This window comes from Pogoniulus pusillus, chromosome 25, assembly GCF_015220805.1.
Source record: "Pogoniulus pusillus isolate bPogPus1 chromosome 25, bPogPus1.pri, whole genome shotgun sequence".
Lineage (NCBI taxonomy): Eukaryota > Metazoa > Chordata > Aves > Piciformes > Lybiidae > Pogoniulus > Pogoniulus pusillus.
Genome location: NC_087288.1, coordinates 17,330,218 through 17,345,498, shown reverse-complemented (window position 1 = coordinate 17,345,498; position 15,281 = coordinate 17,330,218). Strand labels below are relative to the sequence as shown.

The following is a 15,281-nucleotide window of genomic DNA, read 5'->3' as shown; positions in this document are numbered from 1 at the left end:
GGTTGCTGATAAGCTTCAAGTATGAGAGTCTCATTACTCCCCTAGAAAGGATTCTCTTATACTGGAGACTGGTGAGAGTAGTTAAGGTTGCTGATAAGCTTCAGGTATGGGAGCCTCATTACTCCCCTAGAAAGGATTCTTTTACACTGGAGACTGGTGAGAGTAGTTAAGGTTGCTGATAAGCTTCAGGTATGGGAGCCTCATTACTCCCCTGGAAAGGCTTCTCTTACACTGGAGACTGGTGAGAGTAGTTAAGGTTGCTGTATACTTGCATGTATTTCTAACTGACACAACCTAATGTCTTTTGCAAGGTCAGAATTTTTGTTTCCCTTTCCAGGAGCAGATGATGCATTACTGTGCTATCAAGATTATCTTTTAGTGTAGCACCTTGGACTTAGTGACATTCCCAGAAGGGTTATTGACCTTGCCCCAGCCTCTTACATCTGTGGAATTCAGTTAACATTCAAGGCCTTCAGAGTACACCACACCTTGCCACCACCTTCCCCCAACCTAGATACATGTGACATGCAGAGATGCTTCACCATCTCTGTTGATGTGCAAAAAATTTTGAGATAAGAAGTAAAACCCACTGTAATCATCTCAGTTATTTCTTATCAGTCTTTTAATTATTTGTGTTTGTCAAGGAAGTTTGTTTTAAAGGTTTTCTTATGACCTGCTTTTTAGTGACTGACAGGAAAACTCTTCAGTTATCTTAACTGCTGTAATTCAGAAGTTAATATACATAGGAATTGCTGTAGCTGCAGAGCTTGTGGCAACACAGATCTATACACAAGTATACTGCATGCAATATACCTTAATATGTACTCTTTGAGCACTAGCCAGAGAGAAGTTAACTATTTACTTCCATCATTATTTTATTCTGATGGTCAGTGACCTTTTCAACACTTTGAAAGTGATCTTTAGCCCCAAGACCCTTTTAAAATAACATGAATTGTTTTCTTCCCCTTTGCTAATTGCTAAGCAAACACTTGGGGAGTAACAGCCACAAAAAACTTAAAACATCTCTTCTACCATAATAATCACTGGTTAAGTATTCAGACATACTCCTTCTGGTTCATAAGTTAACCAGAAATGTCATCTAGCATCAAAGGCAGCTTAAATATCACATCTGAGTCCTGATATTTCAGTTATACCCATTTTGGAGAATTTTTAGTTAGGCATTTCAAAATTCTCTTTTGGAGTTTAAGACACTTACCTCCCTTTTCTGGATGTTACTTCCAACTGGTTAGACAAATTCAGTCTAACAGCTTTCCACGACTTTCTGATGAATACTTCTGCATCTCACTGATTTAGTGCTTCAAATTCTTCCCTTCCCTCCCATACACACCTTTGAGTTCAGTTAACTTGCTTTTTGGATAAGTTGGCTGATTCAAGACAAACCAAACCAAGTTGTGGACAGACATCATCTTCTGAAGCCAGTTATTTCAGTGGAAGTTAATGGCTTTAAGTAATTCTGTCCCTCAGCTGTAATTTGAGTGACTCATGACAAGGATAAAGAAACAGCCTAGCAAAAGATGACCTTATCTGTTCATGATAAGATGAGAGTTCAGCAGCTCCCCTGGTAAAAATGGCAGTGTCTTCTCAGTGAAGTTGTGATCTGAATCTAGCATGACAATACAAAGTGTAAGGACACTGCCAAAGACTTAGGTTAATTACATATTGTTGGTGACTGTCACTGGAGAGCCTCACTGATGAGCCATGGTAGTGGCACTTGGCTTTAGTTAGGGGTTTGTAATTTTTTAATATAGCTTGTAGTGTCTATAGCTGGTTTGTGTCCCTTGAAGTCATACATACAAAGTCACTTTTCAACATTGCATGATTTTTTCACTCATCTCTTGTTTCCTTTTCTCTTGGCACTGTTAGGATCAAAGAATGTATGAAGAACTGCATCACTCCCTGTGCAGGTGACACGTTTGGACAATTCCCAGAAGAGAATAACACCTATGGCACCTAATTTTTCAAGAGACAGGTTGGAAAGAAGCCATACTGAATCACTTAGCTTTTTTAACTACCAGGAAAAAAGGTCCTCACAACCTACTAAAGCATTCTTGGCTACTTGCAGAATAAAAAAAAACAGAATACACCCTTCCTGCTCATCACCATTTACATAAAAATGTGCTACAGTGTGCTTTTAGTGCCAAAGAGGTAGAACCATTCTGATATGGTTGGTGCCCTCAATCAGAAATCCATCAGAAGCCTAAAGCCTAACCCTGCAAAGTGTTTACACAGCTCCAGGTGCTGTTTACAACCTCAGATGAAAGCTGCTGCTTGCAAGAACTCTGGAGGAATCACTGGAAGAACAAAGCTGTGAAAGCAGACTGGGGAAGTGCCATACTGTATCTGATCATACCATTAGTCATGCCTTTCCCAAATACAGTGACAAGTTATGATTGTGCCAGCACAGGTTCTCACAGCTTCTCTTCACCTTAGCAAAAGCAGCTATCCACAGATGGCAAGCTGGCAGGAGAGAGTCAAGTTTGAAAACCCAGGGAGTGCTATGATACAATTTAACAGCTACCTAAGAAACATTTGAAACTGGAAGCTGTGTAACAAGCCCTTTCTCTTGTTTTGCTGTTGTTGTTTGGATTGTTTGGGCTAAATCTAAACCAACCAAAAATTGCATTGCATATCTGAAGTGTTTTGCTATCCTCTGTAGAGAGGAAAATGTTACTCTTTTAAGGGTTTGTGTTCCAGGCCCCTCCATTCAAGAGAGATGTTGAGGTGCTGGAAGGTGTCCAGAGAAGGGCAACAAAGCTGGTGAGGGGCCTGGAACACAAACCCTATGAGGAGAGGCTGAGGGAGCTGGGGGTGTGCAGCCTGCAGAAGAGGAGGCTCAGGGCAGAGCTCATTGCTGTCTACAACGACCTGAAGGGAGGTTGTAGCCAGGTGGGGGTTGGCCTCTTCTCCCAGGCAACCAGCAACAGAACAAGGGGACACAGTCCAAGTTGTGCAATCAGGAGAGGTCTAGGCTGGATGTTAGGAGGAAGTTGTTCACAGAGAGAGTGATTGGCATTGGAATGGGCTGCCCAGGGAGGTGGTAGAGTCACTGTCCCTGGAGGTGTTCAAGAAAAGCCTGGATGAGGCACTTAGTGCCATGGTCTGGTTGACTGGCTAGGGCTGGGTGCTAGGTTGGACTGGATGATCTTGAAGGTCTCTTCCAACCTGGTTGATTCTATGAACAAGGCCAAGAGCCTGAAGTTTTGAGGGATTTGTGTTGTTGGACTTTTTGGTGGGTTTTTTTTTGGGGGTGGTTTTTTTTTTGGGGGGGTAAACTCCATCTTGGAAAGAGGGATCATAACTTTCAGCATCAGCAAGTGGGGAAGTATCTAAGACAAACTGAAAGGTGAACTGATTTCTGAAACCTATGAGCTGTCACTGATTTATTTTTTTCCCCACTGCCATATGCTGTGGATTTCTTTAATCTCAGCTCCTGTCTTTTATCAGTAATACTCTTCCTAGAAGCACTGCAACCATTGGACAAGGATCAGAAATACAACTGGCTGACTTTTCAGGATATCAGGGAGTGACAGGACTAAGGGGAATGGAGCAAAGCTGGATATGAGTAGGTTCACACTGGACGCAAGGAAGAAGTTCTTCAGCATGAGAGTGGTGAGAGCCTGGAATGGGTTGCCCAGGGAAGTGTTTGAAGCCCTGTCCCTGGATGTGTTTAAGGCCAGGCTGGATGGGGCTGTGGCCAGCCTGATCTAGGGTAGGGTGTCCCTGCCCATGCCAGGAAGGTTGGAACTGGATGATCCTTGTGACTGATTCTATTCTAGGACATCATAGAACATTTCATGGGACAATTAAGTAATTGATATTATCCAACTTAATGAACTCTCCTTGTAAAACAGGTTTGTAAGCAACCTTTATTCCTTACACTTTCCCCTGTACTTAATGAGGGACAAGATCATAATTCTTTTAAACTGCCATGCTTTGCTACATGTGACCCTGAACAACCTTATCTAACTTGAAGACTGAACTTGCCCTGAAAGGGAATAGCATCCTAGATTCTTCTCAGAGTTGCCATGACAAAAGATGTACTATTTTGCCAAAGGTAAATGTGGAAGGCTGTTACAGATGACTAATGACCACAGAATTACATTTCAAAACCACAAGTTAGGGCTGCTTGTACTTAGCATTGATTTCTTTTTCACAGCACAGTATGATATTCACTCCCTCTTCTAAGGAAATCTGCAACTCAGTGACTCAGACTTTGGCAAGGCCAACAAATTAAGTTCCTGCATATAAAGCAGACACTTTTCTGCTTGTAAATATTAGAGCTGTGATTCCCAGAAACCCAAGAGGAAGAATTATTTTATCAGAGTAGTTCACTTGTGGATGTTCATTACTACAACGTCATTACTTGAGGAGAAACTTCTTTGGAGTGAAGGTGCTGGAGCATTGGAATAGGCTGCTCAGAGAGGTTGTGGAGTCTCCTTCTCTGGATACTTTCAGACCCTGCCTGGATGTGTTCCTGTGTGACCTGCCCGAGGTAATTCTGCTTTGGCAAGTAGGTTGGACTTGACCTCTGGAGGTTTCTTCCAACCCTTAACATTCTATGAGGCAATGCAATTAGTAGATATCAGCAAAATTACTAATTTCAGTGTGAAATCCTACCTCCATGTCATGTGCAGAGCTAGACAAGTACTACCTCTGTTACATAAACTTCTCTGTGGTTTAGCTCTACATCCACAACTTCACAGGATGTTTCTTTTACTACCTTTTACCATAGCTACAACTGTGAGAAGGTAAATTGTGGACTTCTAGTATAACAGCACTCAGCTCAGGGAGAAGAGAGTCATGCAGGAGCCCTATGAAAGTATTACACAATACCTCCAAGATCAAGTCTGAAGCTGCCCTCCATTTTACTCAGTGCATGCCACAGGAAGATAAAAACAGTGGCTTCAACACAAACTACATTTAAAACCCCAACTGGGACTTGAAAAAGGTCTAACTGTGACACAACTTAGAAAAGTTTGTCCTCCTTCCTTGGAAAAGTGATGTGGCAAGAAAGCCACTTACTACAGGTGAAAATAACCACATGAGGAAAATTCTGATGCCATACGCAAAGCTAGCTGCAGTTGATGAGCTTATGAAGAATGAAGTCCTCAAGCAGCAGCACAGTCAAAGCCTTTTTTTTCACTCCTGCTTTCTTACAGTGGTATTACTCCTGTGTAAATACTCAGAGCAAAAAAGAAGGTAGGACTTGCAAGGCAAGAGTAAGGGGAAAGTACTAGCCAAGTAGTAACAATGTAGTCTTTCCCAGAGTTGTAACACAAAACTCCTTTTACAAACAAGGTGGCCGATGATCATTCTTCCCTAACATGGGAGTGAAGAAGTAGGGTGCAGGAGGAGTTGAAGTTTACAAGCAAAGTTGAAAGGCAGAAATTGCCAGGTCAGCAATGTGCCCATATCCTGTTTGCTTACTTCGCCTGGGCTACACCTTTGTCACAAGCAGACCCGGGTAGGCAACTGAGCTCTGTTTACCCAAGTGCTGCACCTACACTGCTGCTTGTGGGAAATTCAGCTTAGGCTATGCTACTGCTCACTGAAAACAAACCCAAAGTTGGTAAGAAAGAAACTCCAAGATTCCTTGTACAGAGGATGAGGCTTTGAGGAACAAGCTTTCTCATGCAATACAGAGACCACTCCACCCTGCATGTGCAGCTACTCCTCCTCCCAACAGATATGCCTAGAGGACTTTTTCCCTTTAGTCACCTTGTTTCTGTTGGGACAAGATGGAAGAAATTGTTCATCACACCATTCTTTTTTTCCTGAGGCTTGCCACATATTTAATGATGAGGCTGACTCTGTCCCAGTGCACATTAGATGCTAACTTAAGTATGTAAATGGGGCAGAGGCAGAGCAGAGAACTGACAGCAAGGAAAAAGTTTCGGGCTCAATAGGAAACTTTCAACATTCTTGTCCTGATTAAAGCCTTGTATAGTATGGCAGCCTTGACTGTGAATTAGAGGATGTGATAGAAAATTCTCTATCTATAGAGTTGCAGGTTACTCTACTAAAGCAATATTGGCAGACCCAGAATATGCAAGCAAAAAAAACACAACCAACCAAACACAAAACACCAGGAGAACTTGCTTTGCTTTTGCAAATTACAGAGTACACATTCCAAAAGCTGCATCTTAGGCCACTTACCATGCAAGGCCACTCTCTGAAAGCAGATTTTCTCCTGTTTGGCCAACAGGGTTAGTATGACAGGCTATAGCATTAAATATTTAAGGTCTACCAGGGCATGCCACTTCATCTGATAGAATAAAGGAAGCAGAAGTAAACCACCGAGATCATTAAGTGTCCACCTCTCTACAAGAGAGACATTTCTGTCTGCATTTAAAGATTTAGCCAGATAAATTCTGAGACACAGAAACAGAAGTCTTAACTGCACTTCAGCTGACCTCTGGTTCCTGAGAGACAGGAAGTCTTGCCTTGGATCTGAAAATATGGAGCTTCATAGCCATAAACATGCACCCACTTAACACATGCTAATTGGCCACTGTTGTGGATCAGACAAGTTCAACAGCAAAACAAGAATGCTAGAGAGAAAAGTTGTTTTGAAAGAGGAATATACCCATGCCTGTCCTGTGGGAAAACTCATGCCTAGTGTAAGCAGATTCCAGGATGCATTTCTTATTACACTTAAGCAGCCTCAAATAACTGTAGGGGGGAGAAGGGGAGGAGGGAGAGGAAGTGTGTATGTGTGTATTTAGAAGCCATGCAAGGCTTACTGCATGCCATAAACAAACCCATGCAAGGGTTTATTCCAAAACCTGTAAGTTAGTCAGAAAGCCCTGAAGGGGATTCAGAGCTCTGCATGACTTAACTGCAGCTAAAATACTTGGGTGACATATTTAACAGAGCTGACCCAAAGTCAACTGTGTTTTGACAGTTAAACTCCTGGGTGATTTCACATAAAGGAAAAGGGTTTGCCAAACTGACAAACTAGTAAGATGCTTTATTTACATAGAACAAGCAAGCAGAAAGACAAAAAGTTAACTCATTCCACCTGAATAGAATTTATTGAAAGCAAAACAGATTAACTGTCAAGAGTTCTAACCCTCTTTAGGCTTAATTTGTTCTTCAGTGGTTAGTTCCAACTTTCAGATAAAGCACTCCCCAAATGATACTAACCTGCTTATGCCAGCTGTTTGCATTGGTTTTAATGCTATTATGCAACTCATTAAAAACAATAGCTACATGATTCATAGGTATTAAAAAAAGGAATGTTTCTTATTTCTATGCCATACCTTTGGACTAAAACACTACATTATGACTGGAGAAAGAGTTGCTCATTTAGAATGTAACAAATGCAAGTCAGGTAGTCCAGCTGCCCCAATTCTTTTTACCAGTAGGTCAAAAATGCTTTTGGTTTTCAAGAGTAAAACTATGCTGCAATACAGGTTAACTTTCAGATGGTCTGTGTCTGGCAAAATCCCTACTACTGAAGTTAAATGGCAAAGCCTCTTGTGTGTCACACAATAATTGTAAGCCTAAAAATTAGGGTTACCAGTACTTGCAAGAACCAGACCATGGTTAGAGCCAAACTTAAGTCCTGTCTCTTTCAAGCATTGTTAGAGACATTTTAAATGTGCTTCCTCTAAATAGGGTCACAGGAGACCTCATTGCTCTCTACAACTCACTGACAGGAAGTTGGAGAGGGGTGGGCAGGCAGTCTCTTCCCCCTAGTATTAGGCAATAGAATGAGAGGAAATGACCTGAAATTGTGCCAGGGGAGGTTTAGGTTGGAGATTAGGAAAAAACTCTTCCCTACCAGAGTGGTCAGACATTGGAACAGGCTGCCCAGGGAGGTGGTGAAGTCACCATTCCTGGAGGTGTTCAAAAAACATGTGGACATGGCACTTTGGAACATGGTTTAGTGGGCAGGGTGGTCCTTAGGTTGATGATTGGACTTGATCTTGGAGGCCTTTTCCAACTGAAACAATGCTATAAAATCTAGTCTATGATTAAATGAGACATGGCAAGCTCAGCCCTGTTTAAAAGCAGCAGATCACACTTGCAGCACCCACTGGGAAGACAGTAAGGGGCATCAGTAATTGCATGAAGTAGGAAACTAAGCTGAAGCATAACATTTTGACACTGAACTCTGCTGAAGTATTCATCTAGGATTTCTTAACTATAGCTGTATAGCTTTCTGGAGACACTTTCCATCCTCCATCGACACCAAGATATGTAATTCCACCTTTTGCTTCTTAAATCAAACAGTTGTGCAAAAGTATCTTAAAAAGAAACTGTTTTGCAACCTGGGAAGCTCATTTATGCCTTTCAACCAAAGTCAGTTTTCTTCTGGAATGATTCTTTACAGTTCACCTAATTAAAGCTCAAGTCCTTCAGTATAAGATCTGTACAAAGATCACCCAGCATTACTTTAATATGTGCCTTTTTTTATTACATGTAAAAATAGGGATGAAGTCTATTTTGACACTACCCCAGCACGTTATTGGCATCATAATGAAGTCACTTTGTAAGTGGTTGTTACACTTTCATAACATGGCTATTGCTTACCACAGATGAGAGGCCTGCACTTAAAGAACACGCATTAAAAACAGGACTTCAGTTAAGCAAGGCTCAAGATCCACCAACACGTTCCTGTGAGACACTCAGCTTCTTCCAAACAAAAAAGAAAGAACAAAAAGCAGGAGTTGAAGGCATCTACAGATAAAGTTACTTACAGCAGACCAGTGTGGGCAGCAGCAAAGACTTCCATCTTCATCAGACTCCATCTTTTCAGATAGAGATACAAGGGCGACTTGTAGACACCTTTAACAACTTAGAGCTATCATCAATGCATTAGACAGAAAGCAACTATACTGTGCTGAGGTATGTAGAGATTCTTTAGCATTCAGAAAGTCTATCCATTCTCTGTTGGCCAGTTTAAAATCTGGAGCAGGAAATTTGATGTCACCAGCTGTGTTCTCACCACAATTCAGTAAGCTGTAGATGTAGAGTAGGTTGTGGGGGAGGGGACAGAAATCAAGTAAAATCTTTGTGTATAGAAGTAACAAATATGCTTAATGGTTGAAGCTGACAGTATTCTGGCAAACAAGGCCTGCCACAAACAGTCTGCTTCAATTGATTGTTTTTCATACAAAGCCATATTTCCAGATGATTATTTATAGGCTGATCATTTAAAACCATGGTACCAGCAGGACAAACCTAATCATTTTTCTTTACAAAGCAGAAAAATCTCCAATTAATGAGATTGTTCCAATAGGGAAAAAAAAACTCTGCTGGTGATATTAACTTCCCTAGTAACACCCCTCATGGTCCAATATGAAATAACCTAGCTGGTGATATTGACTTCCCTAGTAACACCCCTCATGGTCCAATATGAAATAACCTAGCTGGTGGTATTGTCTTCCCTAGTAACACCCCTCCTGTTCCAGTTTGGTGGTATTATCTTCCCTAGTAACACCCATTCTGTTCCAATATGAAGTATCCTAGCTGGTGGTATTAACTTCCCTAGTAACACCCCTCCTGTTCCAGTTTGGTGGTATTATCTTCCCTAGTAACACCCCTTCTGTTCCAATATGAAGTATCCAAGCTGGTGGTATTATCTTCCCTAGTAACACCCCTTCTGTTCCAATATGAAATATCCTAGCTGGTGATATTATCTTCCCTAGTAACACCCCTCCTGTTCCAATATGAAGTATCCAAGCTGGTGGTATTATCTTCCCTAGTAACACCCCTCCTGTTCCAATATGAAATATCCTAGCTGGTGATATTCACTTCCCTAATAACATCCCTCCATGCACAGTTCTAAATGCTAGCTGCTCATGCTATGTGTGCTAACACAGACAGCTCAGGGCAGTAGGTAGGGACCCACAAAGCTGGCAATACCCTTGAATTCCCTACCTTTTTTCCCCTGTGTAAAGAAGTCACACAAGCTATCTCAAAAGATGCCAGTTCCATTCTGAGAAATAGCTCCTTGAAGGTATCTTCAGTAAGAAAGGTGGAACTTTAAAACATGCTACATATTCAAACAAAAGCAGGCATTTCTGTGCAAATTTAGCTTCTCCACCAGGTAAGAAACAGGTTCAGCAGAAGGTTTAAGTTAACCAATCATGTTACTTTAGAATTAACAGGTAAGTAGAGCATTTTAATACCATGGTCATCTAAAATAGCATGTTGTGGACAGTGCTCTATATTGAGACCTTATAAAATATTTAGAGTCAGAGACATTATATATAGATTTAACACCTGCCAAAGTAAATTCTGTAACAGACTTAACTGAGCATTATGCACATAACACTGATCCTTAGGCAAACATAAGACACACTATTAAATCAATGAATCTGAGGACTCTGAGGAATGTTATAGCTGGTAGGAGTCTGCTACAAAGTCCTTTAGGATGCATTACTGCATTGCTGTACATCTTAATTTAGGACAGAGGTGAGCAGCTTTAGCAAGAGGCCTTATACCAGCCACTTCAAAAGCAAGCAGACATTTCAGAGTTTGTTTTGGTTGCCAGAAGTTTAATCTTGTTTCACTTCACCCTTTAAATGCCTTTTCATGCGTGAATATGGGCTGATTGTGTCATCCATCACGAAGTCATACAGTACTTTTATCCAAGAGTTATATTGTGGCAGGTTGTCATAATACTCAGCTGCTATTTTCTTCACCTGAAGAGGAGAGACAAGGTCTGTTTACTATTTTTATTAGCACAAATTGTGACAGCTCTACAGTCCTCGACCTGTACCTCAGTGCAGAGCACCAGAGTTTCATTTTAGATGCAAGATTCTCCAGAACAGGCTGCTAGTGCCAGTGTGAACATATCTTGAAAGAAAAAGCAGCTCCCTGGTTAAAGTAAACTTTGTGTGAAACTTACTTGGAAGCTAAGCAGAACAAACTCTGCTGAAACTGAATTCTAGTCACTGTGCTACCTATGGAATGATGTAGCTCACAACAGCAAGCAGTTTGGCTGCTAGTGGAAACGTGTGACTCAGTTCAGTGGTGAGTCACAGGTTATGAGTATCACCAAAATGGATGTTGTGAGTTCTAGGCAGAAATGTTTAACAGAGCTATTTTTGCATATGGTTTCAAACCTCAGCCTTCAGAAGAAAAAGCATTTTATTGCTGAGGAACATCTTGTTTCTCAAGACAGATATTCAAGAACTAGACTGCTTGCAAAGAATTACTTTTCAGAGGTACATGCCGACTAAACCATGATTTAAAACAAAGAGATGTGGTTCCCACTCCATTTCCTCACTGATATTTAAAGCAAATCACCTAAAGCCTTTAAAACCTGAATAGACCAAAACTGAATTTCACAGAAGAAAAACAAAACAAAAGATCTTTGTGTGCTTGGTTTGGAGCTGAAGATCATTTTGTTCCATGACCACACCTGCAGAACACTGCATCTAACCAGTGTACCTTTATTCAGCAGTAATTACTCCCAGCTGGAATCGAGTGTTCAGTACTTCAGTGATCTTTAGCACACAGCATAGCAGAGTCCAGTCCAATCAAATTAACTACGCTGTTCTAAAAGAAGGCTTTGTTGCCTTATCAGAGCTGCAGATTTAAGAGTCCTGGGAGTAGAGCTGAGTATTTACCTCTGCAATTAAATCAAAAATATACATACATATGCACCCCAAACAAACCTTCCCTGTTTACATTCTCTTACTCATGCAAAAGGTGAAACACTGAGTACCTAGGTCTGTGCTGGTGAACCAAAGGAAGTTAAAGCAACTTTAGCTTTAAATCTTTCAAACACAGCTATGAGTACAAAAAAGATTTGCTTTTCAAAACCCTGAAATCCCACTTAAAAAAAGCCTCAAACCAATTACAGAATTTAACTGGCCTGCTAAGAAAGTACATCTGCAGTTCCACCAACACTTGTTGGTCAAGACCAGTTGTTTCTGGTAACTGAAACAATCATGTTTAGACTCCAAAAGCACAAGCTCACAAGGTCTTAGGGTTACTAAGTGTCACAACAAACCTGTAAGACCAACACTACAGATGCTGTCAGATTGCAAATTGAGTGTCAATGAGTTTTAGGTATACCCTGGAAACCTGTGCTCCCATGCTCCAGCTGGAAAACACAGACAATGAGAATTAAGTTCCTGTTTAAAAGACACCAGCAAAGACTGAAGTAGGGAGAAACTAGTTTGAAAAGTCACATCTCGTGCAGATGTGACAGGTCTATGGCTTAGCTTTGAAGTCTAAATCGTGTCAGTGTACAGCTGACACTAATTTAGGGTTCAAAGGTTCTCACTAGAGGAAAGAGAGCTGCTCCAGAATGGAAAGCTGTTAAACATTGGTCAACAGTACAACAAACATTAGCGGTACATCCAAACACCTTTCCCCCCCATCAGAGAATGGCAGGGGTAGGAGAGGCTAAAAAAATGACTGCATTGCAATGTATGCTTAAGATTTTGGAGACAGAGACAAGTCTCTGCAGGTATCTGCTGCTTAACTAGCTCCCTGCATACATGGAAACCAAAGACAGTAGAAGGCTGGTTGTAATTGCAGAGTTCTGATTAGTGCAAAGCATAAAATAGGTTTCCTCACCTTTACCTGTGGAAGAGGCTTGAGCAACCAGTACACTGCATACCACCGACATGGTAAGTAGTTACTCACTTTATCACTCAACTTAGCAACTGATCTGTTTTGGCTTGGCTTTGTTTTCCCTCTCCAACTTCCATTCTTCCAACTATCACTGTTCTACCTGACTTTCAAGTTAAAGTAAGGCTTTATTCTAAGAAAAAGAACTTGGAAGGTCAACTTACCAGTGGAAGGCTCTTTCCAGGAATATTGGGGAAGTCATGATGCTCGTTGTGATAGCCAACATTAAAAGTAAGCAAATTAAGTGGCCCATAGTAGGAATAAGTCTCATGTCCTTTTAAAAACATGTAATGTTCAGCTATGAAGTGGCCCGAGATTGGGTGCAACCCAAGTCCAAGCACTGAACCAGCAAGCATGTAAAAAGTGGATTTGACTCCCCATAAGTAATATATCACAATGTCAAAGGAAAGCTGAGCCAACAAATTGATGATTTCAAGTCGAGTGATGGGTTTAGGATTGATGCAGAGAGGTCTAATTGCATAGAAAAAAGGCTGAAGAACAATCCATATGAACTTCCTGAAACGGGTGCAGAAAAACCAGCCTTCAAAGTTGGTAGGAATGTCCACGTCAATTCCATCACCTCCTAAGTAGCGATGATGATCCATGTGGTATCTCTTGAAGGATATGGAATATGGGAGACCAAGAGGCAGGTTGGCAAATATTCCAAACCATCGATTCCACATTGCTTTGTTGTTGCCAAAGGCACTGTTATGGGAGATCTCGTGAATAGCTAAAGTCATGGAGTGGCTAATGCAGCTTCCAAAAACATATGCCCAGAAGATTACCCATTTCCAGTCCAAGTCTTTCACTAGGTAAAAAGCAGTCAACTGTGCAAGAACCATCAGCACAACCACCCAGATCAGGTTGTAATCTGGCTTCATCAGTGCTTTAATCTCTGGGTGTTTAGCTAGATGGGGAAGAATAAAACAAGGAGAAACAAATATTTAGAAGCTCTCCTTACAGCTACCTAACCCACTTAGATTAAAAGAGCAGTTTCTTCCCTTCTTCCCAACTAAGATGTGGCTGCAAAGGCAGTGAAAAAGCACCATCTTTCCATTTGTGGCGATAATGAAGCTTCTAGAATTAGCGTTTTTCTGTTGCTAGCAATTAGAAGACACCCTTCCAGCAAGCAGCAGCTGCACCTCCAGCCTACCCAGGAAGGAAATGGCTATGGACTGACAAGCCGCCGGTGGTTCGGAAGGGCTCGAGTAAGCTCAGGACCCATAGAGTCATCTAACTCGAAAAAGCAGTTGTTTAGCCACGCCGCGATGACCTCCGCGCACCACACGGGAGCTATTTATACCGAGCAGCAGGCACCTTATCAATTATACCGCTTGCTTTCGGCCGGCACCGGGCAGCTCCGGCAGCCGGCCAGGAGGGGTAACCGTGCCGCTGTCCACACCGCTCTCCACCGGCCACCGGCACAGCTCCTCAGCACTCCTTGGTGCCCCAGAACGGCAGCCCGGATCGCCTGTCCAGCATTCCGGGACTCGAGCCCTGTCCTCACCAGCGGCGAGCCGCCCCCTCGCTCCTTCCCTTCCCCTCCCCCGCCAGCGCCGCCAAGGCGGTGGCTCCCGCCTCCACGTACGCAGCCAGCGCCGCTCTTCTCACGCTGGCCCAGACCGACTCCGGCCACGGCCGCAAACCCGCCCCGCCGGAAGCCCCTAACGGCTGGCGGTAAGGAGCGCACACTCCGCCGCTGCGCTTCCCCGCGGTGCCCCCCAGCGCGGGCGGCTGGCAGCCATTTTGTAGGGTGCCCCCCCCCCCCACGCAACCAGAGACAAGGAGCAGCCAGCAGCCGCCCCACAGCCACCACTTCTCACCCAGAATCTCCTTGCGGCGGTCGGCATGAGGCTGGTCTGTGTAGACCCACTCGAAATCTTCTCTAGCTACGGAGTTGCCCATGCCGGCTCCGCGACGCCTCCCGGCCGCCCAGCCCGCCCGCTCCTTGCGCCGCTCGGCTCTGCCCCGCACCTCCCAGCGCCCCCCGGCCCCGCACTTTATAGCGCTGCGGAGGCTGCTCGGCCATCGCCCCGCCCCCCTCCCCGTCCTCTCTTCCCATTGGCCGCTGGCTGCCGTCAGGACTGACAGGCGGGCGGGGGTCTGGCTGGGCGGGGCGCGGAGCGCGGCCAAGTCGCCACCTGAGGGGCTGCGGAGCGCTGGTGGCTTCCCTCAGACCCGATCGCCTCGGCCTGGGGGCGTTGGGATGCCCTTCAGCCCGCGCTTCCGCTGCGGGGAAGTCGTGCGTGCCTTCCTTCACGGCAGAGGTCCTACGGCTCTGTCCTTGGGACCGCCCGGGCGGGCTGCGGCTCCCCAGCCTCCCCCTGAAGGCGGTGGGCCTGACTTAACCCGAGCCCGCCTCGGGGTTGGCGGGCTTGCGGCCGGCGCCAGTCGCGTTCTTGGAGGCCTCAGCGGGGTCCCGAGGGGACGGCGTGCGGGGCCAGATGAGCCATGAGGTGTTGCCACCTCAGGGGAGGGAGCGAGCCTCTCAAGCCGGCGACGTCGCTGCGGGCGCTCTGGGAGCTTTTGATAACGCTGCATGCATAACGTCAGGAGAGAGAGAAGAGTCTCGGCTTGTAACGCTGGCCCAGCGCCCACAAGCCCTCCCGCGCCGAGGCGCCGAGGAAGCCTTGAACCATCAGTCCTTCACCGTGGGTAGCGAG

The 15,281-nt window shown here is 44.0% G+C and overlaps 2 protein-coding genes across 2 annotated transcripts in view; one reads left to right on the top strand and one right to left on the bottom strand.

The window, feature by feature from the left end:
- Positions 1–2,589, top strand: part of NVL (nuclear VCP like) — a 64,460-nt gene extending 61,871 nt beyond the window's left edge. Inside the window, exon 23 of the mRNA XM_064164577.1 lies at positions 1,885–2,589. Coding sequence (XP_064020647.1) covers positions 1,885–1,929 — 45 coding nt within the window. The 3' untranslated portion in view covers positions 1,930–2,589. The remainder of the gene's footprint in view (positions 1–1,884) is intronic.
- Positions 2,590–7,027: 4,438 nt separating this feature from the next.
- Positions 7,028–14,582, bottom strand: DEGS1 (delta 4-desaturase, sphingolipid 1). Its single transcript, XM_064164580.1, has 3 exons — positions 14,442–14,582; positions 12,783–13,525; positions 7,028–10,676 (listed from the first exon to the last, which is right to left on the bottom strand). The coding sequence occupies exons 1-3, from the start codon at positions 14,521–14,523 to the stop codon at positions 10,530–10,532; spliced, it is 972 nt and encodes a 323-aa protein (XP_064020650.1). The 5' UTR covers positions 14,524–14,582; the 3' UTR covers positions 7,028–10,529.
- Between the last annotated feature and the right edge of the window lie 699 nt (positions 14,583–15,281).